The 27,775-nt window shown below is 47.3% G+C and overlaps 1 protein-coding gene across 1 annotated transcript; it reads left to right on the top strand.

Annotated features, from left to right (window-relative positions):
* LOC126540554 (uncharacterized) lies at positions 1-27,775 on the top strand. Its single transcript, XM_050187389.3, has 5 exons — positions 1-433; positions 1,828-2,030; positions 3,787-3,930; positions 4,881-6,212; positions 26,043-27,775. Exons 2-5 carry the CDS (start codon positions 1,847-1,849, stop codon positions 26,216-26,218), a joined length of 1,836 nt encoding a protein of 611 aa, XP_050043346.1. The 5' UTR covers positions 1-433; positions 1,828-1,846; the 3' UTR covers positions 26,219-27,775.

The following is a 27,775-nucleotide window of genomic DNA, read 5'->3' as shown; positions in this document are numbered from 1 at the left end:
GCGGCAGCATCGAATGACGTACGCACGTTCCCGCCTGGAACGCCGGCTTCCGAGAAGGCGAAAAACAAGGAGCGCGCGGCGCGAGTTGAACGCGCCGGTATCGCGGCGACTCCGCGCCAGTTATAGTCGCGAGACGACGTTTTAAATACATTCACTCTCAGAGCGTGTGGAATGGCGAAGTGGAAGGACTGCGGATTGAGCTGTCGTCACTATCGTGACGCGCCCTTCTTGCAGATGTTTTCCTGCTGCAACACGTGGCAATAGTCGCCGCAAGTGCTCCGTGGCAGGCCTAGATTTCGGCATCCCCCGACGACGAAGTCATTGCCTCCGACGAAGTTGCCGTCGCCTGCGTTAGAAGGTGTCTGGCGCGACGCCTTTCCCACGACACTCTTCAGTTTCGTCTGCTTCGCATTGTTGGAGCGTCCATTCTGAGGTGATGCCTTTTGCTGCATTCGTTTTCGTTTGCCTTCATTGCTTTTTGAGACGCCGGCGAGCGCTCTCACTTACTCGAAGCGAAGGTCCGCCTTCTGTCTCCCTCTCTACGCTTGGCATCCGCTGTGAAAGCTAATACAGGCGTCAATCAAGAACCTAATCTAGAAGTCTGATTGCGTTTAGGAACAATCCGACATGGCTACCGATAGCCCATTATATATAGAATTAGCTATCGCTATCCATTTCGATTCACCCGGGAGCTACGCCATTTAACAAATTCATCGCTTGTTCGTTGACAACTACCTGGGTTTTCTTTGTTTTTTTAGGCTATAGAGAATTTAAAAAAAAAAAAAAAAACGTCGCCTGTGACTCATAGCACAATTTTAATCCTTGAAGAAAAGGAAATGGCTTGCGCCAGAACTGAAAATGAGTAATTGCTGATTAACCAAAATATGCTAATTACATTTTAATGACATTACAGCCAATATTGAAACTTGCGAATTGTAGCCGGTGAGCTGTGAAAAAGTACCTACTTACAACTAATTGTCAGGATTATACCAGTGTCGAGATATTAATATCCAAAGTGTGCAACCAAATACATTGGCGTTCCAGTTACGTTTTTGTTTAGATGCATAAAATGGCGTTTTCTTTAAAAAAAGTAAGTGGTACCACTGTGTATTTTTACCGCTAGTTTCAAAGCGCGTCTATGGAAACAGGTGCCATCATCAGGATTTGTTTTATATCGGCATTACAACGCCACCGGCTACAATTCGTAAATTGGAATATGTGTTGTTAAGCAATTAGTAAAATTTGGTTAACTAGATTATTACACATTTTGTTTTCTCAGGAAAGTGAAGTCCGCCTCTGCGATTAATCCAGTTCATGGATTATAGTTGTGCTTTCAGCCATCAGCGATGTTTTCTTTTTTTTTATTCTCTCTAGTATAAAAAAGGACCTCATATGTAGCTAGCGCAGCAGTAGATGTACTGAGTCGCCATAAAACGTGACGTCGCCTTTCGGTGCGAACCGTTACCGTGCCATGCCATAATGTACAGAACAAAGGGTGAGGGTGTTTTCTTGAGTGTACGCGTGTGCAAGTGTGTACGTGAATGCGGGAGTGCAAAATTGCACTCCCGCATTTCGCAAGATTGTGTCTAATTACTTTCCTATTCCCAGTTATAGATGTCCCCAAATACACGTAACACCAAGAGCGCAAGGGTGTTGGGGAGACCGCCACAGCGCTATTTCTCCTCAAAATACTGCCTACGCAATTTTCAATTGTTAGTTATGGATGTAAGAGTTGAGCGTAGCCTTCTAAAACGCAACACGTGGTGCGAATGGGCGCGCCACTGCACGGTACAATAATTCTGAAAGGTTGCTCTTTCCGCTGTGCAGAGAGAAACAAATTTTCGCCATGAGAAATCAGGTGGACTGCCGGTGGGACGTGGCCGCGCTGACGTCCATGGCCGGCTTCTTCGCCATCGCCACCAACCGGAACATAGGCTGGTTTTACGTGGCCTACATGGAGGAGTTTGGCATTGATCGGCGTGGTGCGTCCTGGCCAGGGTCTGTTCTAACAACCACCCTTCGCTGCGTCGGTAAGCTCTGTCGTTAAATGCGGTGGGCTACAAAAACTAAGACGATTTTGGCCTTACTTTGATACCAAACATACATAGTTCAAGTCAGTCTGTTTTTCGTTCTTACGTCATAAACAGTGCGCGGTTGCACGTGAAGTCACTTCAGTATGATTAGGAAGAAGTCTGGTCATTTCAGTATCACACCGACATTGTAGAGAGTACCATCAAGACTCAGTTGAGTTTTCCGGGTAACACAACACCTTTACAAATGAAGATCTCACTTATATCAGTTTTGTAAAAATTTCGAATTGGCACACTTGTAAACAAAACATTGTAGTTGTTTTGTTTTGTTTATTCTGTGAACGTTATGTGTAAGTTCCAGTGCTGTTTGTTGCTGCCCCTGTGTTTGAGGAGAGTGGCAGGGCCAGTCCAGTTGCGGTCATGCAGATTTTAGAGCAAATAGCTTTCTTTTGATGATGAGCTTGAAGCGAGAACATTCAGGTAGTGCATGCTGTTTCACCGCGCCATTCCGCATAGAACAGAGCCACTAACCAGTTCACATCCAAATGAGCTAGAGCCCTCTTTTACAGCCGCCATCATGCAGTCACCACAGGGGGAGGGGGTAACGGATCAGCCTTCTTTTTTTTTTTTTCTTGCGGTGGGCGGTTGGTGGCTGGTGGTTGAAATTTCACCGCCGATGCAAAGGGCGCGTGCTTTCGAGCCCTCGAGCTGTGGGACGCGTTCATTGACCAACGCCAACAGTAAATATTCCAGATTGACAAACGTTCAACGCGAGCGTAGTTCCCGCTAGATGAGTTCCAGATATGAGATTAAAATAAATATTTCGTCAAATTTCGTTAAAGCATCGAGGGTTCTAGCGAAGGTTGTGAAAAACAGGCATCGGCCGACCATGAGAAAGCAGAACTTTGGTAGAAGTCTGTTGCGTTGCGGACATGCCTTCGTAATGTCGTCTGTTAAGCGTAAAAGAGTTGTGCGTGCAAGCCAAAATAAGCTGGGCCTGCCGGCACAGGCTGTCGCGCGAGAACTTTGGGGCGTTTTGAAGGCTTAGACGCTTCTGTGGAGTGCTGGGCAACGACAGCGTTTGTCCCGTCGCTCCCTCCTTCTGCGGTTGCGGCAGGATGTCAGCTGTAGGAGGAGGCTCCCGCCCCACTGCACGTGCACTAGCTAACGGCTCTGTTCTCAAGGTAACTATGCTGCGAGACAATAAACAGTACCTATGTGTGCTCGCTGCAACGAAAATGCGCCTTCGAAGGCATCATTTCTTTAATAAAGCGAATAGCTTTCTTGAAGCGTTCGGCTATTTGACTACGTTCGCAACTATGGGGATAGTTTCTCCATGTTTTTATCTCTCCACAGTATTATTTCCACTCGTATACGATTTTGGCATGTACCAGTGTGTTAAATAAACTTCAACTCAGCTATCAGGCAATACAATATGTCTGCTGTTAGCCCGAAGAATCCTTATTTTATTACTTACGCAGCAGTATACGTATGCCCAGCAGATTGCAAGTATTTATATTTCTGAATGAAAACATTGGTACACAAACATAAGCGAGAACACTGAAAAGAAAGCGCATGAAAGGCAACACTGACTTTGAGCGCACCTTACATTGACAAACCCTGCCTGCCGTAAGGGACTTCCCAATTGAATGTCACTTCAAACGGTGGCGTTATAGTATCCGACAGCCGAAACTGCAATGGTGGACTCGTAAGCCAAGTATCATCAACTTTTAACAAAACCGCCCTCTGTACGCAGGTCTCCTCCTTTCCGTACTGCAGAGATACCTGTCGCTATTCTGGATTGGTCTACTGGGCAGTATCCTGCTCTGGAGCAGCCTCATCGCATCTTCGTTCGTACCGGACATAGAATGGATGACGGTGATCATCGGCTTTGCACACGGTGAGACGCAGCAATGCAAAATCCTTTCATACGCGCTGGTGCTGCGCATTTAGAACCTGCTGGGAATTGTGGCGAAATTTTATAAAAGAAAAAAATACTTCCGCTTTCATGGGGTGAATTAGAATAGAGGGATATGGATAAATGATAACAGACTTCAAATGTTAGAGCCAGTCTAAGATGTAAGCGCTGTTATGTGAGCTCTATGTTCGTAACTTTCTTTAGGCTCTGTTATAAGATTATCATGAATAACTAACTAGCCCGAATTTCTGCCGTGGTAGCGTAATATGTTTTCTTTCTTAGTTTATTTTAGTACCTTAATTCAACGCGCTGTGAGTGTTTCAAATATTGGCATTACATTGATGCACAGTAAGACCAAACGTTTCCTGAGCGTCTCCTCTTTTCCATGGAAAGAGGAGACGTTGGGGATAAGGGTGTGGTATAGTATCGGTGGCAAACGTCATGACATTTGCTAAATCGATGTACATATAAGCTTGCATTTTTATATGTTCTGACGCTGTAGCGAGAAGTCCAATTTTCTATTCCACTTTAAACCATTCTAATGTATACTGGTTGATTATTCTGGAGGCATATGCATTGTGTATTGTGAAATAAAGATGCGAAGAATTTCTGGAAGATTTTTTTTTGTTTCAGCGTTTCAGGTCGTAATATATTACACGTAAATCACTGTTCTGATCCTAGTGTTCATCATTGATCTTGTTCGTTGCTTGCTTAGAAAGTGTTTTGTCCTGGCCATTCATATTTGTCCATCCTGGTAGCATACAAGGTATTGATATGTTAATTTTGTTAATTTCCTGTGAAGTATTCAACTGTGTCATATTGTAGCGCGTACAGTGACAGAGACAGTGTATGAAGAATTCTATTCACACGTAAAGTCGCCAAGCTACGGTTGGTGATTGCCGATTCAAGCCTTGGACTTCACTTTTGTGCAGGTACTGGTGCAGGACTCGTGTTGAATACGCATCTAGTACTGATCATGCACTACTTCCGCAAGTACCGGGGTGTCGCAGCAGGTCTTCGTCTGTCTGCCAATCCTGTCAGTGCCATCGTCTTTCCGGTCGTGTTGTCGGCGCTGAGAGACGCCTACGGCTTCCGCGGAACTCTACTAGTGTTTGCGGCCATCACCATGCATGTCACTGCCTTAAGCCTAATGCTCAAGGAACCGCCATGGGTTCGCCGCGCGAGAACAAAAAAGCAAACACCAGCGACAGAACCAAGCGACATTCCAAACAGGCTGACGGACACGGGGCTTGAATGCAACGTATCCGCGCTCCGCAAGAAAATGGAACCAGTGGACACTTTAGCGGTCAATCAAACAACTTCAGAAAACTCTAAAGAATATGAAATGCCCGTTCCAGAAGTGGAGGTTTTATTAGCTCACCTCAGGCAACCTGAAAGCAACGATTCTTCATCTAAGACGTCTCCGGGGCTAGGACAATTCTCCCCATTACTCATTTCCGAAATGGATAAACACGGAGACAAATCTACATCCGAGATAGCAGTTAAAACGTTAGACTGCTGTGTTCCACTGCTGAGCACTGACAAGCAAATGCTCGATAAACACAACTCGGAATTGACGAATGGCGATCACATAAGCCAAAGAATAGCTCAAGAAATTGGGCGGCGCCTCTCTGAAGTAGGCCCAGTGACCATCAAACCACCTCAAAACAATTGCACACTGGGCTTGTCTTCTCAGGCTTCCGAAAAAGGCGCTAACGGACAGCACGACACTCAGAACTGGGTTACAAGGAATAGGCTTTCATGTCTTTCTGGTGGGTTGTTTAGGTGGTTTTTTAAACTTGTCTTACCTACAAGGCCTCCTTCGCTGGGGATAATCATAGCCGTCGTGGCATCCACGTTGTTGGACTACATGAATGCCGTGCACCTCTCTACCCTGGTGGACTACGCCCGAGATAAGGGCGTTTCGCCCACACAGGCAACCATGACCATCGCGTACGCCGCAGTGCCAGAAATATTCGGGCGCATATTCCTGCCCTTTATGGCCGACCTCGGATGGGTGACCAGGCCGACACTGGCCTGTGGTTCGCTCTTCGCCCTCGGATTCTTATTCGCCGCCACGCCGGAAACGACGCTGGCTGCCCACATTGCCCTCCGTGCGCTGTCATCGGTGGCAATGGCGGGCCTCTTAACGATGAAGCAGGTCCTCATAGCCGACAACCTTGGCCCAGAGGCCGTACCTCTCATTTCGGGAACGTCTGGCCTGCTGCTCGTGCCGGTGCTGTTCAGCAACCCCATGATCATAGGTGAGTCCCACCACAATTCGTGCTCGAGTGCGCAGTTCTTTTCTTTTCTACGCGTACTGCCGTTACGATTGCTGGGCAGATGAAAGTTAAAGTCAGCGGGCTGCGTATGGCTGACTGCATTAGCTCGTCGTCGTAACACGCAAAACATGGTGTGTCTGTCCTATAAGATCTGGCAAGCAGACCAAACTATAGGATTTAACATCTCCGAGCAATAATACATGGGCTGCGAGAGACGCTGTAGCGGGGAGTCCGGGATTAATATTTCGATCAGCTGCGCATTTTAACACTTGCTTCTAAACCTAAGTAAGGAACGTTTTCGCTTTCCGCACCACCGCAGTCCGGAATTGAACAAAGGGCCTTGACCTCAGAAAGAGAATTGCGAATAGCCAATGAGTCATCTCAGCAGGTCCGCCCAGGCACGTCAGCAGGTCAGCATGTGCTGTTGCATTACGTCTCCGAAACGCCTGTCATACGTGCTTTAGCGCCAGGATGACACGTTATTCAATGAAAACGTTATAGGAAGAGACAAATGATAAGATGTGAGTGAAAAACGAGGGCGTTAGCTAGAGCATGGTCTGGCTGCGTAAGGGTGATGAGGTTAAAGGGTTCAAAATATAAAGAAAAGACGACGCAGAAAAACGAAACAGTGCGCATATAAGCGCGAGAAAGCGGACGACATTGTTGCAGTTATTTAATGTCAAAGTTGTTGCAGATAAGTTAAGGGACTGCCATGTGCTTTCGTGGTGTTTCCTTTGACTACACATATGCTCCAGATAGATTGGAGTTATACGTACATTAACGGTATGCATAAACGCTACTAGTTAAAGTAGTGTCCGGGAGAAGAGCGAAAAGAAAAAGCTGCGATGTCAGAAGATAATTGGAGATCTTTCAGGATTACCGGAATTAAGAAATAATGTTTAGCACGTAGAGTTCGGGCAAATGTGGCAATAAGATGAAATCCTTAAAGAGCATCTTGAAGGGGCAGCGCGAAAAAACGAAGACAGAAGGCAGGAACACACAGGACAGCGCTGAACTCACAACTAACTTTATTCGAAGGCATACACACACTTATGTACACAACCCATAGCCACGTGCTCTCCCATCCATGGCGTCAGTATCAGTGCGCAGACAAAAAAAAAACATGCAAACCCATTTAATCTAATGCTACGCTATGAGGCGGCTTAAATATTCAAATTCACTATCATGCAAATATAACGATGGCATGCTTACACAACGCGACCCTTTTTTTCTGATATGGAATGCCTCAATAATCTCCCTCGTAGTCTGATTTTTATGCGCGGAAAGTATTGTGGTGTTTTTATATATTGGAGTGCACCCATGCTCAGAGCAATGCTGCGCGACATGCGAGTAGGCATTACCCGTTAGTGAGCGCCTATGTTCAGATAATCTAATATTGAGGCACCGACCTGTTTGACCGATGTATACGTGACCACAGGAAAAAGGAAGCTCATAAACTACTCCCATTCTACATTGCACAAACGGGGAAGTATGCTTAACAGTACAGCCTTTCCCAGCATGAGTGGAGGCAGCCTGGGCCAATTTCCTATCGATTTTACCACAAATTTTGATCAACTTGTTAGGGGCAGAAAAAACAACCTTTATATCAAATCTGCCTGCTACATTCCTGAGACTGTGTGATAGTTTATGGACATATGGAATTACAACCAGTTTTTTCTTCTTGTCGGCTGGTTCTAGATTGTTCATTCTTGTGGGTGCTCCTGATTTTACACGCTTAACGAGCTTCTGTACTGTCATGCGGATAGCATCCTCTCGAAAACCTGCCGCTCTCAAACGGTTCGTAATGTACTTCAAGTATTCCACAAATGTGGCTCAGGGTTAGTTTTCACACATGAAGTGCCAGATAAGAACGAACTACAATTTTTAGATACGAGGCTCAAACTAACTGATACGCATGTGTGTTGGATGTATTGCCCAAGAACAGAAAAACCAATTTTAAATTTTCACTCCGCACATTCCAAGGTAGTAAAAAACGGCATAGCTTTTTCGGTTCTATTCTCCGCACTTTCGAAATCGTGTTTTCACAAGATGTCTGAGAGTTTCTTAAAACAACTGGAGCGTTTGAGAGCGGCAGGTTTTCGAGAGGATGCTATCCGCATGACAGTACAGAAGCTCGTTAAGCGTGTAAAATCAGGAGCACCCACAAGAATGAACAATCTAGAACCAGCCGACAAGAAGAAAAAACTGGTTGTAATTCCATATGTCCATAAACTATCACACAGTCTCAGGAATGTAGCAGGCAGATTTGATATAAAGGTTGTTTTTTCTGCCCCTAACAAGTTGATCAAAATTTGTGGTAAAATCGATAGGAAATTGGCCCAGGCTGCCTCCACTCATGCTGGGAAAGGCTGTACTGTTAAGCATACTTCCCCGTTTGTGCAATGTAGAATGGGAGTAGTTTATGAGCTTCCTTTTTCCTGTGGTCACGTATACATCGGTCAAACAGGTCGGTGCCTCAATATTAGATTATCTGAACATAGGCGCTCACTAACGGGTAATGCCTACTCGCATGTCGCGCAGCATTGCTCTGAGCATGGGTGCACTCCAATATATAAAAACACCACAATACTTTCCGCGCATAAAAATCAGACTACGAGGGAGATTATTGAGGCATTCCATATCAGAAAAAAAGGGTCGCGTTGTGTAAGCATGCCATCGTTATATTTGCATGATAGTGAATTTGAATATTTAAGCCGCCTCATAGCGTAGCATTAGATTAAATGGGTTTGCATGTTTTTTTTTGCCTGCGCACTGATACTGACGCCATGGATGGGAGAGCACGTGGCTATGGGTTGTGTACATAAGTGTGTGTATGCCTTCGAATAAAGTTAGTTGTGAGTTCAGCGCTGTCCTGTGTGTTCCTGCCTTCTGTCTTCGTTTTTTCGCGCTGCCCCCTTCAAGATGTTCAACCAGTACCAACTCGCCCAAATGTCGATCCTTCCTTAAAGAGCGTTTTTGCACATTGAATCACCCACACAAACACACGCACATATGCGTAAATTCAAAGCAACGCAATTCGTTTTAAGCATATCATGCATTGAGTGGCCCACAACTGTGATCAGCTTGTCGGTTTGCCCAAATACACGAATAAATAAATCCAGAACTGCCACAACACATTAATGTGAGCTTGTGGCGTGGTTTCGTTCGCAGAGCATTTCTGGACAGATGTAACCTGGTCATAAAGAGAACTTTATGTGAATTTCATCCGTGCTCTTACACGCCTATTCTATCACCCTCCTCGAGTAATCCTCCACCCGCTTTTGATATTCCATCCATTTTTCGTGTTCGTCAGCTTCTAAACTGCGATTGTTTCTTATACCTCTGGTTTACTTCTGGACATTAGAGTCACTACACACGCTCATGAAGGCTACGGTGAATTATTAACTACACAGGGTTAATGTAGGCGCTCTACAGTATCTCCATGGTAGGCAAACAACCAGCGCATCTACCAACCGCAAGCTGCAGACGCGCCTGGTTGCTATGGGATGTCACCATTTCTCGCGTACAGTTCCCCGAACTGGAAATACCCGAGTAAATAGTTCGTCGGCACGATTGTAGCACTTGCCACGTCCTTTATTCGTGCATCAGTGGTCGGTGGCCGTGTTACTTATTATTGAAAATACCATACGGAGCCCAACTAGAGCATACAGTAAGGGGAAGCGATGCATAAAATGTATACACAGCAACCATGAGTGAAAATATTATTACGATATTATCGGTAGATACCCGAGAAACGAGCCGCCGCGAGAACGACGACGAAGTGGGTCTGTGCCCTTGGCGCGAGTGAATGTCGGCCTGGCGCTCTGGCTCCAGTCCAGTGTAAATAGCCTGTAAATAGCCTCTTTCGTCTGTGTCTTTCTACACGTAACATTCTGGTGGAGGTCAGCGATCCCCGTCCTCGCCACGGAACTCCGAAGTGGTCGGTACATCGAGCTTGTCACCATGCCTCTCGGTGACGAGCCCGCCACTGCAACGGCTTCGACTGGTTCGACTGCTCCAATCGTCACGGTTGCCCAACATCGCGACCCTGGTGTGTTATTTGGCCTGGAGGGACAGGACTTTGACGAATGGATCAAGCTATATGAACATGCCAGCGCTAATAACAGGTAGGACCCAACAATTATGCTCGCCAATGTCATCTTTTATCTTGGCGGCACCACACGCGTGTGGTACCAGACGCATGACGACGACATAAGCAGTTGGGACACTTTCAAAGAAAAGCTACGGGAACTGTTCGGTGACCCCATTGGCCGCAAGGTTGCCGCGAGAAAGGCTCTTGCGTCTCGTGTTCAGACATCTACAGAGCCGTACGTTTCATACATCTTCGACGTCTTGGCGCTATGTCGCAGAGCTGACGATGCTATGTCTGAATCAGATAAAGTGTCCCATGTTCTAAAAGGCATCGCCGACGACGCTTTCAATTTGCTTGTTTTCGGCAACGTCTCGACAATCGACGCCATCATTAAAGAATGCCGTCGCCTTGAACAAGCCAAGAGCCGCCGTATCACGCACAACATCACGCGGCTACCCAACACCGCTGCTACGTCGACATGTGAGGGTCGACCGCGTCAGGCCACCACCTGTGACGACGTCACCCGTATTGTTCGCCGCGAGCTCGAGGCTGCCTGTTCGCCAACTTTCTCCACGACGCCTCCCGATCCGCCAGCAACCACGATTGCCATGATTCAGGCCGTAGTCAGGCAGGAATTTGAGAACATGGGTCTTAACTCCGTGTGTTCAACATCTACACCCAGTGTTCCCCAGTTCTCTACCGGCCCTCCTCGTCCCCGACAGTCCTTTTCTACCACATCTCGCCGCAACCCGTCTGAATGGCGTACCCCTGATGACAGACCAATCTGCTTCCACTGCTGTCGCATCGGCCACGTCGCTCGTCCCTGCCGCAACCGATGGCCACCGCCTCCTCGGACGTATACGCCGCCAATTATACCCGCACCTTTGGACCTTCTGTTCCCTATGCAACCCGCCATGAAGCCACTGCCGCTGATGCCCCTGCTCCGAACCTCCGCTACAGCCGCTCGCCCTCACCTCGACGCCGTCAGTCTCGTTCGCCCCAACCCCGCCGCTTCTCTTCGCCACCTATCGCCTCCCGGGCCCAGCCGGAAAACTAGGCACTGCAGCTTCTGGAGGTGAAGCTGCGTTGTCGACACTGCCCTCAAATCCTCTGCTCACGTTAAACACGAACCAAAACCTTCTTGACGTTGACGTTGATGGCTATCCTGTCACGGCACTCATCGATACAGGGGCACATCTTTCTATTATGAGTGCTGCCTTCCGACGACGACTAAACAAGCTCCTCACACCAGTGTCGGCACGCGTCGTCCGCGTTGCGGATGGCGGTACTGTGCCTATCATCGGCATGTGTACGGCACGTGTTAGCATCGCCGGCCGCCCCACTCCTGTCCTCTTCACCGTGATTGCTCATTGCCCCCCCGACCTCATTCTCGGCCTCGATTTTCTCTCCGCACATTCTGCTCTTATTTATTGCTCTGCCAGTACCCTTCGCCTTGAGTTGCCGATTCTCGCAGAACCTTCTGACGCACCCCAGTGCCACCTACGCCCCACCGGCTTTATTCGCCTGCCGCCAAAATCAATAGCCTATATTGAACTCTTGTCTTCCCCACCAGTCCCTGATGGCGAGTACCTCGTCACTCCTCTGCCCGACATTCCACTACTGTATGACGTTACCGTGCCTCACAGTATACTTACTATTACTGCGAACCGCACTCGCATACCTATGTTTAACTTTGGATTGGCAGAGCAAATTCTACCGCAAGGTATTTCCCTTGCCAACGTTGATTGTCTCGGCGACCATCACGTGGCAGCGTTATCAACCGATGCTTCTTGCGAGCTTAGCCTGCCTCGGCCGGATCGTGCCAGCCTCGGCCGCCGATCCCAAGATACAGAAAATGGTTGCGACGGACCTGTCTTCTGCGCAGGCTGAAGGCCTTTACCAAGTATTATCGTCCTACAGAGATATTTTCGAACTCGACGATCGCCCTTTAGGCCAGACGCTCGCGGTCAAGCACCGGATTCTTACTGGCGATGCTACTCCTATTCACCGACGACCGTATCGAGTTTCTGCGTCGGAACGCCGAGTAATTGAAAGCGAAGTCAACAAAATGCTAGACAAAAACATCATTGACCCTTCTTCGAGTCCCTGGGCGTCACCTGTAGTGTTGGTTAAGAAGAAGGATGGCACGTGGCGCTTCTGTGTAGACTACCGCCATCTGAACAACATTACTAAGAAGGACGTCTACCCATTCCCACATATAGACGACGCCCTTGACTGCCTCCACGGTTCCAGCAATTTCTCTTCTATCGGTCTTCGTTCTGGATACTGGCAGATTGCTGTTGACGATATGGACAGAGGAAAAACCGCGTTAAACACCTGATGGCCTATACCAATTGGACTATGCAACGCCCCTGCCACCTTTGAGCGTATGATGGACTCCTTGCTCCGTGGTTTCAAATGGTCCACTTGTCTCTGCTACCTCGACGACGTCATTGTCTTCTCGCCCACGTTCGGCGCTCACCTTGAGCGTCTAACAGCTATACTTGATGTATTTCAAAAGGCGAAGCTGCAACTTAACTCGTCGAAATGTCGTTTCGGCCACCGCCAAATTACTGTTCTGGGCCACCTCATTGATGCTTCCGGAGTACAGCCTGATCCAGACAAAACTCGCGCTGTCCGAGACTTTCCGGTTCCAAAGACAGCCGCAGACGTTCGAAGTTTTGTCGGGCTATGCTCGTACTTTCGTCGTTTTGTTCAAGATTTTGCGCCAATTGCTAGACCCCTCACTAATCTTTTGAAGAAAGGCGTACAATTCTCGTGGGGTACTGCAGAAGCCGCCGCCTTCTCTCGTCTCGTCACTCTTCTCTCCTCGCCACCCATTCTCGCCCACTTCGACCCTGATGCCCCTACAGAATTGCGTACAGATGCCAGCGGTCATGGCGTAGGTGCCGTCTCAGCTCAGCGTCAGCGTGGCCAGGATCGCGTTATTGCTTATGCAAGCCGCCTCCTCACACCATCGGAGCGCAACTATTCCATTACGGAACGAGAATGCCTTGCTGTAGTCTGCGCGGTTGCGAAGTTCCGTCCTTACCTCTACGGTCGCCCTTTTTCCGTAGTCACTGACCATCATGCTCTCTGCTGGCTCTCATCCCTAAAAGACCCTACAGGCCGGCTTGGTCGATGGGCTTTGAGACTACAAGAATTTTCGTATTCTGTGGTCTACAAGTCTGGCCGCCTGCACCAAGACGCTGACAGCCTGTCGCGTTACCCTGTTGACGACCCTGACTCCCCCAATATTACCAGTGCTGCTTGTGTATTCTCTGTGTCGCAGCTGCTTCATTTCGCCGACGAGCAACGTCGTGACGCCAACATCAGAGGACTCATCTACCGTTTTGAACACTCTCCGGCCGACGCCACTCTACGCCTCTTCGTCCTCCGCGACGGTACTCTGTACCGTCGTAACCTTCATCCGGACGGCTCTGAGTTCTTACTTGTCATACCTAAACACCTCCGCTCAACCGTTCTAGAACAGTTCCACGACGCACCAACGGCAGGACACCTCGGCGTATCTCGAACTTATGACCGTGTACGTCGCCGTTTTCTCTGGCCGGGCCTTGCCCGTTCCGTACGACGTTACGTCACCGCTTGTGAACTTTGCCAACGACGGAAGAAGCCCTCCCAGCCGCCCGCTGGTTACCTGCAGCCGCTCGAAATCCCTGCCGAGCTCTTCCATCGTGTTGGCTTAGACCTTCTCGGCCCATTTCCGGAATCTACATCAGGAAACAAGTGGGTTGCAGTCGCGGCTGACTATGCGACCCGCTACGCCGTCACCCGCGCTCTTCTGACCAGTTGCGCAACTGACGTTGCGGACTTCCTTCTACATGATATCATTTTGATGCATGGTGCTCCGCGTCAATTGCTAACAGACCGTGGCCGTACGTTTTTGGCGAAAGTCATTGACGACATCATGCGGGCCTGCTCCATTCAGCATAAGTTTACTACCTCCTACCACCCTCAAACGAACGGCCTCACTGAGCGTTTGAACCGCACCCTTACAGACATGCTATCCAAATACGTTTGAGACGACCCCCGTGACTGGGACCGGGCTCTTCCCTACATTACCTTTGCATACAACTCTTCCCGTCTCGAAACTGCCGGCTTTTCCCCGTTTTACCTCTTGTATGGCCGCGAACCGATGCTACCACTGGACACCGTGCTTCCGTCCACCACAGCTTAAACTAGCGCTTATGCCCGTGATGCAATCGCCCGTGCTGACCATGCTCGTCAACTTGCGCGCGTTCGTCTACAAGTCTCTCAAGACAAACAGAAGCGACGCTACGACCTCCGTCACCGTGATGTCCATTTTGCGCCCGGCACCCTCGTGTTGCTTTGGTCACCATCGCGTAAAGTTGGCCTTTGTGAAAAACTGCTTTCCTGTTATACAGGCCCATATCGCGTGCTCCGCCAAGTGACCGATGTCACCTATGAAATTGTACTAGCCACGCCCACTACGTCCTCCGGTGTGACAACCAGTGACATTGTCCACGTCACCCGACTCAAGCCCTACAACTCTCCACGTTCTTTGGATATTTAAAAGCACCGTGACGGCGCTTTTGCTGCCGGGGGGTAGTATTACGATATTATCGGTAGATACCCGAGAGACGAGCCACCGCGAGAACGACGACGAAGTGGGTCTATGCCCTTGGCGCGAGTGAATGTCGGCCTGGCGCTCTGGCTCCAGTCCAGTGTAAATAGCCTGTAAATAGCCTCTTTCGTCTGTGTCTTTCTACACGTAACAATATCTTAGATGTAAACAACTAGAGTAATGTAAGTGTAGTTTATTTCTCCTACTCTCACCATTCTTCGTTGACCGATTGGCCGCAATACAGTATTCTACGTCACCGTGGTCACAACTTGTGTCTTAACGGGAATTTCCGATATAACAATGCCCCGCGTGAGGCAGGAGTGGACCGACTATTTCAACTGTCTCGCAACCTTGGGTAGGATAAAGCTACTCACCGCGTGACGAAAACGCTCACTTCTCTGATAAAACCGTAGATATTGCTACATGCTACTCGAAAGTGGTGTGGTCCCTTGGAATCAGTGGGACGTACCCATAAGCGGCCGCGTCCCGATCGATGAGGACAACGTGCCTTTCTTGATATGGGCATTCCAGACGTAATTCCATCAACTGAATAAAATAAGAATATTAAAATTGAATTTGATGATAAATAACTTATTGAAATATTACCTTGCACACGTACAAACAAAAGTTACGCAGCATGTTAAGCTCCTGTAACACGCGAAGGCGACAGCCTGATGCACACGTGGTAACGCGTTAAGTTATACGATCGGAGGGGTCAGATTTCTTGCAAAACATAACGAGCCTCAGTGTGAAGTAAACGTATAACACTGTAGGTCGGCCTCCTGAACGCCACATGCGAGCACCTAATGCACTACCTAAGAGTCCTTTCTTTCTTTCTTTCTTTCTTTCTTTCTTTCTTTCTTTCTTTCTTTCTTTCTTTATTTATTTATTTATTTATTTATTTATTTATTTATTTATTTATTTCCTTCGTTCGTTCGTTGTTTCTCTCTTTCGTTTCTTCATTCATATTCAGCCATTGCATCTTTGCTTGCTTATGGAGGTGTGAGTCATTCCTGGTGATATTTTTTGCTTCACTGGACTAGTCGCCGCTTTTTTTCGCGTATGAGCCATTGCAACGAGTCACCTAAAGGTAACATAATAGCTGCGGACGCTTCAGTGAACAACGATAAAGTGGGGCGTAGACATTTTCTCGCTTTCTCTTGGCTGGGAATTCTCTTTGAGGCTGCCAGATCTCACTCCCGTTTTTGAAGCCGGGCTTTTGGCAATGATTTTAGCGCTGCGGAAATTCGCATTGAATGCAATCATTGCGGGTGTTATAGCAGATTCCCTTTCTGCCTATTCTTCGCTTACAGCTTCATCCAATTCGCCAACTATAAAGACATTTCTAACACTAGTTCCGCCACAGCTAGTTCAACTAGTTGAATGTTGTAATAGTAATATGGGTACTAGGTCACAATGGATTACATTAAAATGAAATGGCAGATTCATTAGCGCCAGCATCCTTGAGTGGACCGACAATGTCGGTTCTTCTAGCAGTGGCACACATAATTGCAATTAGATATCTAATATATTAAATTTGCAGAGATGTCGTTGAATCACATAACTACATGGACAGAATTGCAGCACCTAAAATTTCTGTGGAAAATCAAGGGGTGGTCCATCAAGGCAATCGGAAGTAGTGATCACCAGATTACGCTGCCGTGTCACCCCATTAATCCTACATTTACAGAGGACTGGTCTGATGATATCACCCCTGTGTCAATAATGCCAAGAAACAGAATCCCTAGATTGCTATTTTTTGTTATGTTGCCGGTATAAATTATTAAGAAAACCACTTCTAGAAATTCAGCTTGCTAAACTAGAGTTAACGTTAACATAAGAAATAATGCTAACTTTCGGTGTGTCAGTTCTGAGTTTTAGCCACAGATGCCGAGTCTTTGATGCCGCTTGCGGTTACATGCAATCGACTAAACGAATAAGCTTTTCACTGCTCGATCTTTTTTTAACCGAATACGTAATACAGGTCTAGCATATACAAGTGAGGCTCAGTTGACGTCTGGGTACGTACCGCCAGTTGTTTCTTGGCGACAGGTTGCCAAAAAAGTCCCAGAGCTGCTGCTTTGAAACGCGTCCCAGCTGTTGAGGTCGTCCTCGTGGGTCGGAAACCAGACGCGAGGGGTTCCATCGAGGTAGAATACGACGTTTGCCAATATTATAGTTGGATCCCAGCTATTTGCTCATGCGCTCGTGCATGGCTGAGCCACTCATCCACGTCAGCGCTGTTTGCCCCGGAGAAAGTTCCGGGATCGCGGGGCCGCTGGCGTAGTAGTGGTCGCTGGCGTAGCTGGCGGCGACATGTCATCACCTGGCGGCGTTGCGGTAGATAAGTGGTGGCGTCTGCTGTGGAGCTCCTTCGTGAGAAGTACCGAGCGTTTTTGTGTGGACTATCGCCACCTCAACAACATTACGAAGAAAGCCGCTTACCAGTTACCGCGAATTGATGATGCCCTTGATCGTCTCTATGGTGCCACTTCTCTTCTATCGACCTTCAACCTGCATATTGGCAGATTGGTGCGCACCCCATGGACCGCGAGAAAGCGGCTTTTGTAACTCCTGATGGGCTTTACCAGTTCAGGGTCATGCCTTTCCGTCTATATAACGCCCCAGCCACATTCGAGCGAACGAGGGACTCTCTGCTGCTTGGGTTCAACTGGTATACATGCTTGTGTTATTTAGACGACATAATTGTGTTTTCCCCTACGTTTGATACACACCTCGAACGCCTCTCAGCAATTATAATTCTTGACGTGTTCCGCGGTGCCTGACCTCAGATTCATTACGATCCTTGGCCACATTTTGGACGCTGCCAGCGTGCAACCTGACCCAGAGAAAATTAGATCCGTGAAAGATATCCCTGTGCCCACGTCTGCCAAAAATGTTCGCAGCTTTGTAGGGCTATGCTACTATTATCACCGGTTTATGAAGAATATTGCAGTGATTGCGAAGCCACGCACAGATCCTAAACAAGACGCTTCTTTTATCTTGGGCCCTGCACAAGCCGCGGATTTCCCCTAGTTAACCACACTCCTGCCAACGCCTCCAATTTTGACCCGCTTCGACCCATGAGCCCAAACCAAAGTCCGTACTGGTGCAAGCGGTTACGGAATAGGCACTGTCTTGGCCCAGTGTGAACGTGGAAGGAATGCGTCATCGCTTATGCTAGCAGGCTGCTGTGCGTATCGAGGCGACATTGTTCAGTTACAGAACATGAGTGCCTCGATATTGTATGGGCAGTTGCAAAGTTTTGCCCTCATCGATTTGGCCGACTGTTCACAGCAGTTCCCGACCACCATGGCCTCTGCTGGCTCGCTTCTTTGAAAGATCCCACAGGCAGACTCGCTGGATGGGCACTGTGCCTGCAAGGGTACACTTACACGTTCGTACATAAGACAGTGAGGATGTACAAAGATGCGGATTGTTTGTACCGCTACCCTGTGGCCGACTGTGACTCTTCGCGCACTGATTCCCTCGATTGCGTCTTTTCCGTGTGCCAGTTGCTTAACATCACCGACGAACAGCGTCGGTGTGCCTACTTAAGAGAAATAATCGAGCTCCTGCAATCCTCTCCCAGCGACGCCTCGGTGCGCATATTCACCCTGTAGGACGGCACATTTATCAGCGTAACGTGTACCCTGACGCCCCTGATCGTCTCCTAGTTATGCCATCACACCTGCGCTCCACAGTTCTTCGCGAGCTTCGCGACGCCCCAACCACTGGCCACCTTGGTGTTACTCGCTCAAATGACCCCGTGCGCCATCGCTTCTATTGGCTTGGCCTAGCCCGCTCATTGCGGCGTTATGCCAGCGCCTGCGAACCTCGGTCAACGCCGAAAGAAACCGTCTGCGCTTCCTGCTGGGTATCTTCAGCCCATCGACGTCACACCTCAGCCCATCTTACTTGTCAGTTTAGACCTTCTCGGACCTTTTCCTACATCTGCTTCAGGAAAAAAAGTGGGTGGCCGTCACTATCGATTACGCGACGCGCTATACGCAATATCACGAGCGCTGGTTACCAGCTATGCTACAGAATCGGTGGACTTTCTCATCGGTGACTCGATTCTAGTACATGGTGCACCACGTCAATTGCTGACTGACCGAGACCGCACCTTCCTGTCTAAAATCATCGACGATATCCTGCGCTGCCGCTCCCCGCAGCACAAGATCACCACGTCATACCAGCCCCAGACGAACGAGCTCACCGAGTGCTTGAATCGGACATCAACAGACATGCTTTCAAAGCAGGTGTCGGCAGACCACCGTGATTGGGACCTTGCACTGCCATATTTGACATTCGCATATAACTCCTCCCGCCAGAACATTGCTGGATACTCTTCCTTTTACCTTTTGTTCGGACGTGAGCCTATTGGCTTTACCGTTGGACACATTTATTCTTTCTCTTGTAACTTCGACTGTACGCGACGCCGTTTCCCGGGCTGATTACGCGCGTCAGATAGTCCGTAGTAGACTTGCTGCTTCCCAAGACAATCAGAAGCGCCTTTATCACCAGCTACACCTCCACAAACGTTTTACTCCGGGTGCCCTCGAGCTACTTTGGTTCCTCTCCCAATATGTGGGTCGTTCTGAAAAGCTCCTTCCTCACTCCAAGGGCCCATACCGCGTGCTTGAGCAAGTGAATGACTTGACGTACGAGATCGTGTCCATCAGTCCCACCACATCTTCTGTTCCGTTGTCCAGCGATGTCGTCCACCATTTCGAGATTCAAGCACTACTGCCCTTCCTCTGCTGTGGGTCCTTAGTGGCGCCAACGTGGCGCTTCTGCCACCGAGGGTCATGCCACGTGCTACTCGAAGACGATGGTGTAGACCTTTGGATTCAGTGGGACGTACTCATAATCGGCCACTGCCTGATCTGATGACGACGACGCGCCTTGCTTGACGTTGGCTGGCTTCCTTGTTGGCCGGTACTTGCTACCTTTGTAAATACATCCTGTAAGTAGCTTCCCTACTGTGCTTCCACCTAACAATATAATCTAGCAGGTAAAATATGCCCTCTAGCCCTTGAGCACCAAACCAACGTATATTCAGGTCGACAGAAAGATTAGAAAGAACACGGTCACAATATAATAAACATAAGGGGGAAAGTTGCCTCCCACGGTCAACACAAAGATAGAGTGTCCTTCGGTCGCGCAAAGGTAAACACGCCTCGTGTTATCACAATGCAAGCTTCCTTGTGAAGAGCTGTAGACAGTTGGGCTGGCTTGTAGGTATTTGTAGTGTGAGACAGCTGTTGAACCTCGACGGTTTATTTAGCAGGTCGCGCTGAAGAAAAATGACGCTGGCCATGGTGATGAATGTATACAGATGAAGAAGATGAATGCACAATCTCTGTGGACCCGCAGCGGCCGTCCAAAGGTGGAAAAACGGGAGTGACACGAAGTTAACTGGCGAAGTCTGTTCCCGAACAGTGTAGGACCCGATAAAACGGGACTGAAATTTCTCACATAAGAAGAAAAATGACGCTGGCCATGATGGTGAATATATATAGACGAAGAAGATGAAGGAGTAATACAATGCTCATATATAGTAGTATTGAAGTACCAATAAAAAGCACACTGAAACAGGGAGGGGACTTGCTCTTTAACACCATGAATTTATAGGATAAACATTAATGAAAAGGTGTTTCTAGTGTTTTCAGGCAGAAAAGACTAGAGACCCAGAGACTAGTAAAGCAGACGCTATTCTTACAAAGGAGACTAGGCGCAGGGTGCAACTAGAGCCAGAAAAGGCACAAGTAATTCTGTTATTGCATTCCTCTCCGGTATCTCAGAAGTACCCTAGGTAATGCCTATGAGATGCCGCAAGTCATGCAGTGGTCGTAATATTGAACGCAAAGAAATATAGCCATATCTTCAGGGTTAATGTTCCCGTCTAATGTATCAAGCAGACAACAAGGCGTCAGACTTTTAACTCTATCAGGTTTTTTAATGGACACAAGCACAATTGCGCAAAGCGTTCGTAGGGTGGTGTACGTACTAGGTTGAAAGGGTGAATGAAAAAAGAACACGTGATTGAATTGGCATGGCATATTGTTCGCTTATGTTCTGGCGTGCACCGCAACTGCAGATTCGGGAGAGATTATAGCGCCTCGCTGGGCGCTGAGCTAAACAGAAAAAGATATAGAATGTATAGTGTCTAGTGCACTATAGACTATGAGCGATGGCTCATTAGCTATAGGCTTCATATATCGCTGATGTGGTGTCCGTATGAAACGGACCTCCTTTTTCTTTTGTATTTATTGAAATAAAAATAAACAGAGCAGTCGTTGACACCGTTTACTGGCGATGGCTACCCTCCTAACCAATTCATCAATAATACAGGATTAGAAAAATACATATAAATTGTTGCACTAGGCGATTCCTAAATGAAACAGAAGAACATATAGCACTACTTAGAGTAAAAGTCTCTATTGAAAAGTTCTCATAACAGAATCCACGATGGTTTGTGGTACACAATTCTCAGGTACAAAAATGAGGCACATATAATGCAGTATTCGTCGCAAATGCCAGTGTCTGTGAAGAAATGTTGAAGTGAATTCGTTGCTTTTCGATGCTGTACTTTTGATGGCCAGGGCACTAGCACTTTGGTAAGTGAAAAATTTCGAGGTGAATCATGTAAACGGGGTTCTTTTTCGAGACGCTGTCTATGTGTGGTGTGCTTGGCGCAGTCGAGAAGTAGGTCGTATACATCGTTGTCGTCGGGGTCACAAGAACATGCTGGAGAGGGGACATGTCTAATTCGAAATAAAAAAAGTACTTTCTTTAAAGAGTTCCGAGGCGGAGACGATGTAAGAGCATGTCGATTCATTGTGGAAGATGAGGGTACTCAAAATGTGTCAACTACCTGCTTGCGTAAATATTCATTCACACTACGTATCACGCAGTCTGAGCGAATAAAAAAAGAAGGAAGCCTTTTTGTGGAGCAGTGTTCTGATGTATTTGCGTGACATTGTTTTCCCCCACAATACCCTGTGTCTCAAACTCTCCTGAAAAAAAAAAGTGTGATTGCTAGTACAACGCAATCTCGTGATTCACAGCACGAAGTGTAAGGTTCAGCTCCGGTCGCGGCTTCCGCGTTTCAATAAGCTAAAGAAAAACACAACGTTCCTTCACTTGGAGTTAGGCGAGCGTTCATGAGTGTCTAATGACAAGATTTATAATGGGCTCTCCACTATTGTTAACCTTGTATTCCAAGTAGTGCTCACAGTGGCAAGTACAAGTGGGAGACAGTGGCGTAGCCAGAAATTTCGTTCGTGGGAGGCTCACATTGCAGCTAGGCCTCCTCGCTATGAATTTGTCGAGGGACCAACTACATGAATAATAAGTGCATTGCCATTGCCAAAGATGCTGTAAACGAATGCTTGAACGCTACACACTGTGAAGACAAGTAAAATATGTATTTTTTTCATGAAAGCATGTACTCGTATGTCCCAAAAATTGTACTCGAAATAACTGATATCAATGCTTCCTTGTTTTTTGTCTATTTCATATGTAAAGAAAATATCACACAAGCTTTAGAACTATATCAGCTCGAAACCACCAAAGCAGCGCATGCCGCTGATATGAAAAATGTAAAGGCCATGAAATTAACAATTTCAGGACAAATATTTTAATGAAACTTTGTCATTCAAGAACATTGTTTACGTTTTTGTTCAAATGCAACGGCCAGGGGAAAATCTCAGTGACGCTGTCCTTTGTTCCAATGTATTTGGCAGGAGCAGCTGTCACCGGTCGTGTATTGTAAGTAAATGCACTGAATTTATAGTCGCAACAGAGAGCATACACAAAAAGCAGGAGTTCTGCAAAATGTACGAGGGCGAGTCAAATGAAACTGAGCCATTGCGAATATATGACAAACGGGGCACTTTATTCAAAAGTAGTCTCCATGAGCATTTAGACATTTGTACCTCTGACAAACGAGTCGCGTGATTCCCGTCTATAAAACTCCTTGGGTTGCTGCTTCAAAAAGTCTGTAACTGACTCATTTACGTCATCGTCCGACATGAATCTGGTTCCCTTGAGCTCTTTTTTTTAATTGCCCCATCTTGTGTTAGTCGCAAGGCGAGGGGTCAGGGCTGTATGGCGGATGTTGCAGCATTTCCCACTTAAACTTTGCCGGTTTTGTATTAACCACATCAGCGACCTGGAGATGGGCATTGTCGTGGAGCAAAATGACCCCATTCGTCAGTTTTCCACGTCGTTTGTTCTTGATTGCGACACGCAGCCGATCCAGCCTTTCACAATATCGCAAATTATTGATAGTCTCCCAAGGTTTAACAAATTCGATCAGTAATGACCCCTGAATGACGATCGAAAAGAAAAGTAATCAATACGTTACCGGCGAAAATGACGGCATTTGTTTTCTTTAGGGTGGTGAATTCGAATGTTTCTACTGTAAGCTTTGCCGTCATGCTTGAGGCTCGTAGTAGTAGTGGCACTATAATTCGTCCCCGGTCACAATTGCAGACAAGGAGTCGTCACCCTCATTGCGATATCGGATAAGATGAGTCAAGGCAGCGCCGAATATCTCCCTCTTCTGGTGGTGGTTCGAAATCTTGGGCATCCATTGCGCGCACAAGAGCCGATAACCGAGATGTTCACGAATTATGGCGTGGACCGAACCGTGGCTGATGTTCACACGCTCTGCCAGTTCATCGATGCTTATCCTCCGTTCTTGTCTAATCAGCTCATCAACCTTTGCAATTGTGTTGGGGGTGATTGCATGGCGGCTTTGACCCAGTTTTGGATCGTATTTGCAACTTTCACGTCCTTCTTTGAACACTTTGCTCCAATGCTTCACAGTGGCTAATGAAATGCAATGTTCAGTGTACACGGCAGCCATACAGCGACCAATTTATTTTTGGGAAACACCTTCAGCTGTCAAAAACCTCACGACACTACGCTGTTCAACTTTTGGAGCGTCCATTATGCCACGCAACCGTGTTCAACCCATTGTATAAAAGCATTAAAGGACATTTATCCTCACACCTGTGTGTCACTTTTGTAAATGACAGATGCCTGTGTGCTACTTGCATGCCTCACAGACAATGAATCGAACCATTATTGCGCGGGATGATTCGGCTCACTTTCATTTGACTCGCCCTCGTAGATTAGAAATGCGAAAATGCAATGAAATATACAAATGCGAAGATACAGCTTAATAAAGGGCAAAGTAGTGTCACTGGAAACAAAGTTGACTGCACGTATACACAAAACCTCGCAACAAGATATCTAAATACACGTATGTCTCCAATAAATATACGCATCTAAGAAAAGGTCACTGTATCATCATCGTCGTCGTCGCCATAGTCATCATCAGCATATTTTATGTCCACTACAGGACGAAAACAAATAAACATGTTGCGCAATCACAGATCCACAGACTACAGAATCCTAAGGCCCGCCCCCTTCCCTCCACTCCCCCTGACGAATCGCGCGCGACGGAAGACGGCGCGCTTCCTCCCCGTTTTTCTCCCTCGCACACACAAGACTGAGCCACCATCGTCGGCTCACCCATGCTTATCCCCCCCCCCCCCCCGCTTTCACTCGCACATACAGCATACGGCGCGCGGTTACGTTGTTATCGCCTTGGACTTTATACGGGACATTACGGCAACGGCAGGAATGCGCCTGGAGTGTCCATATAATTGCTATCGCAATAATGTAATGAGAGTATCCGGCAACTGAAGAATCCCGTGGTCCATTACATTACGCAAAAGAAGAAGTTACAAAATCGAACTTTCACCATGAGACAATTCGCTGCGCCGCAAGAATGTCTTTCTTTCTTTTGTGGGGAGGTGGCACCGAAAAGAAAAAAAAATCCGAAGGAGAGCATGTTGGCCACAATCGAATGCCTACTTTGGGCACCTAATGTGGTTAACGAATATCGAAAAAAATGTGAGACGCTTGATCCACAGAGAAGCATACGCATGCTGCCCGGTATCCTACACCGGCGAGACAAAATTTTCCGGAGAGGTTGCGCTCAAGCGAACGCATTTCAATCCGTCGAGTCCCCACAGTGATGGCGGCGAGCGACCATTGTTTCTTTTTCTCGTCTGCTAGCCGGAAAGCGACTAAAACTCTGCCAGGCGAAAATCCACTCGGCCAGAGAAAAACGAACGCGTACCAAAGTGCGCTGCGTGGTGGTTGGAGCAACACGACAAAAACGCATGCGCTATGTCCGTCTCTGGCAGCCCGCGGGTAGCGAGAACAAGAAAACTGAAGAGGCTCAATGTGTCCTCGCGAATAAAAGTCGAAGTACAAAAAAGCAACAACAAAATAACGTAGTTATCATTACTGGCTTTAGTGTCTTGACATAGATGCTTTGACTAAAGGGGAAAAAATGACGATATTCTTTCCTGTGACCTGACGGCACAAATGAACTACCGCAGTGCTTCGTCTCATCGGACCTCGCTGCGCGCTTTGTCAACTTTAGAGTAGTACACTCTAGTCACCTTGTTTGATAGTGTGTTGATTTGGCTTGTCTCATTGAATGGTCCGTTGTACGACTTTAGAAAAATCTATGCACCTTTGGCGTCCAATGTTAATAACAACATTAAAGCCACAATGCTCCGGAATGGAAAATCTAAAGCACGACTTTGAAAGTGTCAATGCTCCTTTCGCATCAAAACTTTATGAGAACTTTATAGCCATAAAGTTTCAGAATTGTAGATTCTGAAATATTCCGTAGATTCCTCGGCCTCCGCGAGATGCCGCGACGAGCCCGCTGGCCATTAAAACGCTCTTTAAGCTTTGTGCTTGGATGGGGCTCCTTGCGCTATGTGACTCCCGGTGCATGGCCGTTGGTGCGAAATCCAGCCCGAGTTAGCAATGTTCTCGCTGAATTGTCTTTTCGAGCATGAAAAAGACATTTTAGACAAAATCCAGAATGATTTCCGGTGCCGGGGGTTGTTTGCTCGGCGGTGCATGACAGCACGAAAAATTTCGGGAAGGGGGGGGGGGAGGGGGCTGAAGTCATTTAGGCCCTCTCCCTAGCTACGCCCCTGGTGGGAGAATACGGTAGAGTTACGGCACAAGGTAAAATTTTCACTATACAAAACCCTAATCTCTGTTGCAGGCTATTTCCGCGACACGATGGGTTCCTATGACAACTTGTTCAGGATCGCAGCAGGCGTGATCTTGTGCTCGGCTTTTGTGTTCGTCGGCATCATCGTCTCCGCGCGAAGAACCAAGGCAGCAGCAGCAGCAGCAGCAGCAGCAGCCGCAAAGGATAACGGCGGTTGTGCAGCGTGAACGTCCAAGCTGTGCTGTGCGACCGCCCAGTACCTAACAAGACAGTGCACTTAGTTTGTGCTTAACAAGGAAACCGTAAGTGAGCGGTGACATGAGCGGGACGATGACTATTAAATGAACCTGTGATTTTCGCGGTAGTTAGGTACCAGGACGGCTAGCGTCATTGTGTGGTGCCGGACTACCATAATGTTATTGCTCTCAAGCAGTGCTCTGGCAGACTGACTTGCGTGCAGTTGTTGGTGACGACGATGACGTCCTCAGGAACCATCAAGCCACAGTGGAGTCGTTTTATGGCAGCTTGTGCTCATCCCACGATCATCGCGACACTATATATATCCTTCGGGTGACCGTCGTATACAGCAAATGGGGTGCTTTTATCTGCTGGCAGCCCGATAAGATCCCGGATTCTTTTAAGGCGTTGATTACTCCTTATATCTCAAGTGTGTTGCTACACTTGGGTAATTTCATCCTCCCACGCTATTAAGGCGACGCTCTTGCGCCGTATCGTCCTGTACATAACAAGTGAAACACACGTGCCTTCCTTACAGGTTGTTGAAGAAATGTTGGTCAAACACGGGTCATCTGTACGCTTGGCACGATGGACCGACTTACCTGACGGCAGTTACTGCACACAATTATTTTTTATTAGAAAGACGACATTCACATTCACAATTAGACTTTCGATGGCATATCAGAAGGCAAAGTGCCCGATATCCTCAAGAGTTTAACTATACAGGTTGTCCCAGCTAACTTTAGCCAGAGTTAAAAAAAATATGCAAATGCCACGTAGCTGGACAGAACAAAGGTAATGTTGTTTGCCGTCGCATGGAGATACTCAAACTATATTTTTTCATTCAAGTTCATTATTGTAATTATACTTCTAAAATCACTTAAAGCACTCTTGAGAAATTATAATCAGAACGAAGGTACTTATAGGAAGCTGGCTAAGAGCCTTTAATAGTGGTGATACTGTTGCTGTCTTTGATTTACGTCTATCGCTTCCTCCCTTCTTTAACATTTTTGATGTAGAAAAAGGGAAAGGCACGCTACGCTAGAGCTACCTATCACCTACTCCGTCCTCTCCAGGAATGGTGATTTAGACATTTTGGGTTACTCGTTGATATCTTTAGCGAAATTTCATGCTCGCTTTTCGGTGTGCCCCCCCCCCCCCCCCCATGTTAAGTTCTTCCCTTTCTCTAGTACATAGTCGGACAATCCAAGGCGGCAAATCATTCATAATTTACCTATTTCCGACGAACGTTGTACAACACAATTGTTTAGACCTAATAGTATTCAGCGTATTTATATGCTTTATCTGTGAGTTCTGCTGAGCAGCATTAGGAAAATTGTCGTTTAGACGTGTCATCAAGCGATGAATTTTCAGAATGCTATCTTGTTTTGTAAATACAAATGTTGACCATGTGTATATATATACAATCACGATCTCACTAGGAGGAAGATAGCATTATCGCTTTTGCTGAATGCGAAGTACAATGTAACAGCTAAAGAGCTGTGTATTTTTGTCACGTGCGCAAATAAAAAACCTATTCTCTGTGA

This window comes from Dermacentor andersoni, chromosome 2, assembly GCF_023375885.2.
Source record: "Dermacentor andersoni chromosome 2, qqDerAnde1_hic_scaffold, whole genome shotgun sequence".
Lineage (NCBI taxonomy): Eukaryota > Metazoa > Arthropoda > Arachnida > Ixodida > Ixodidae > Dermacentor > Dermacentor andersoni.
The sequence above is the reverse complement of the archived record's forward strand: the minus strand, read 5'-3'. Positions and strand labels throughout refer to the sequence as shown.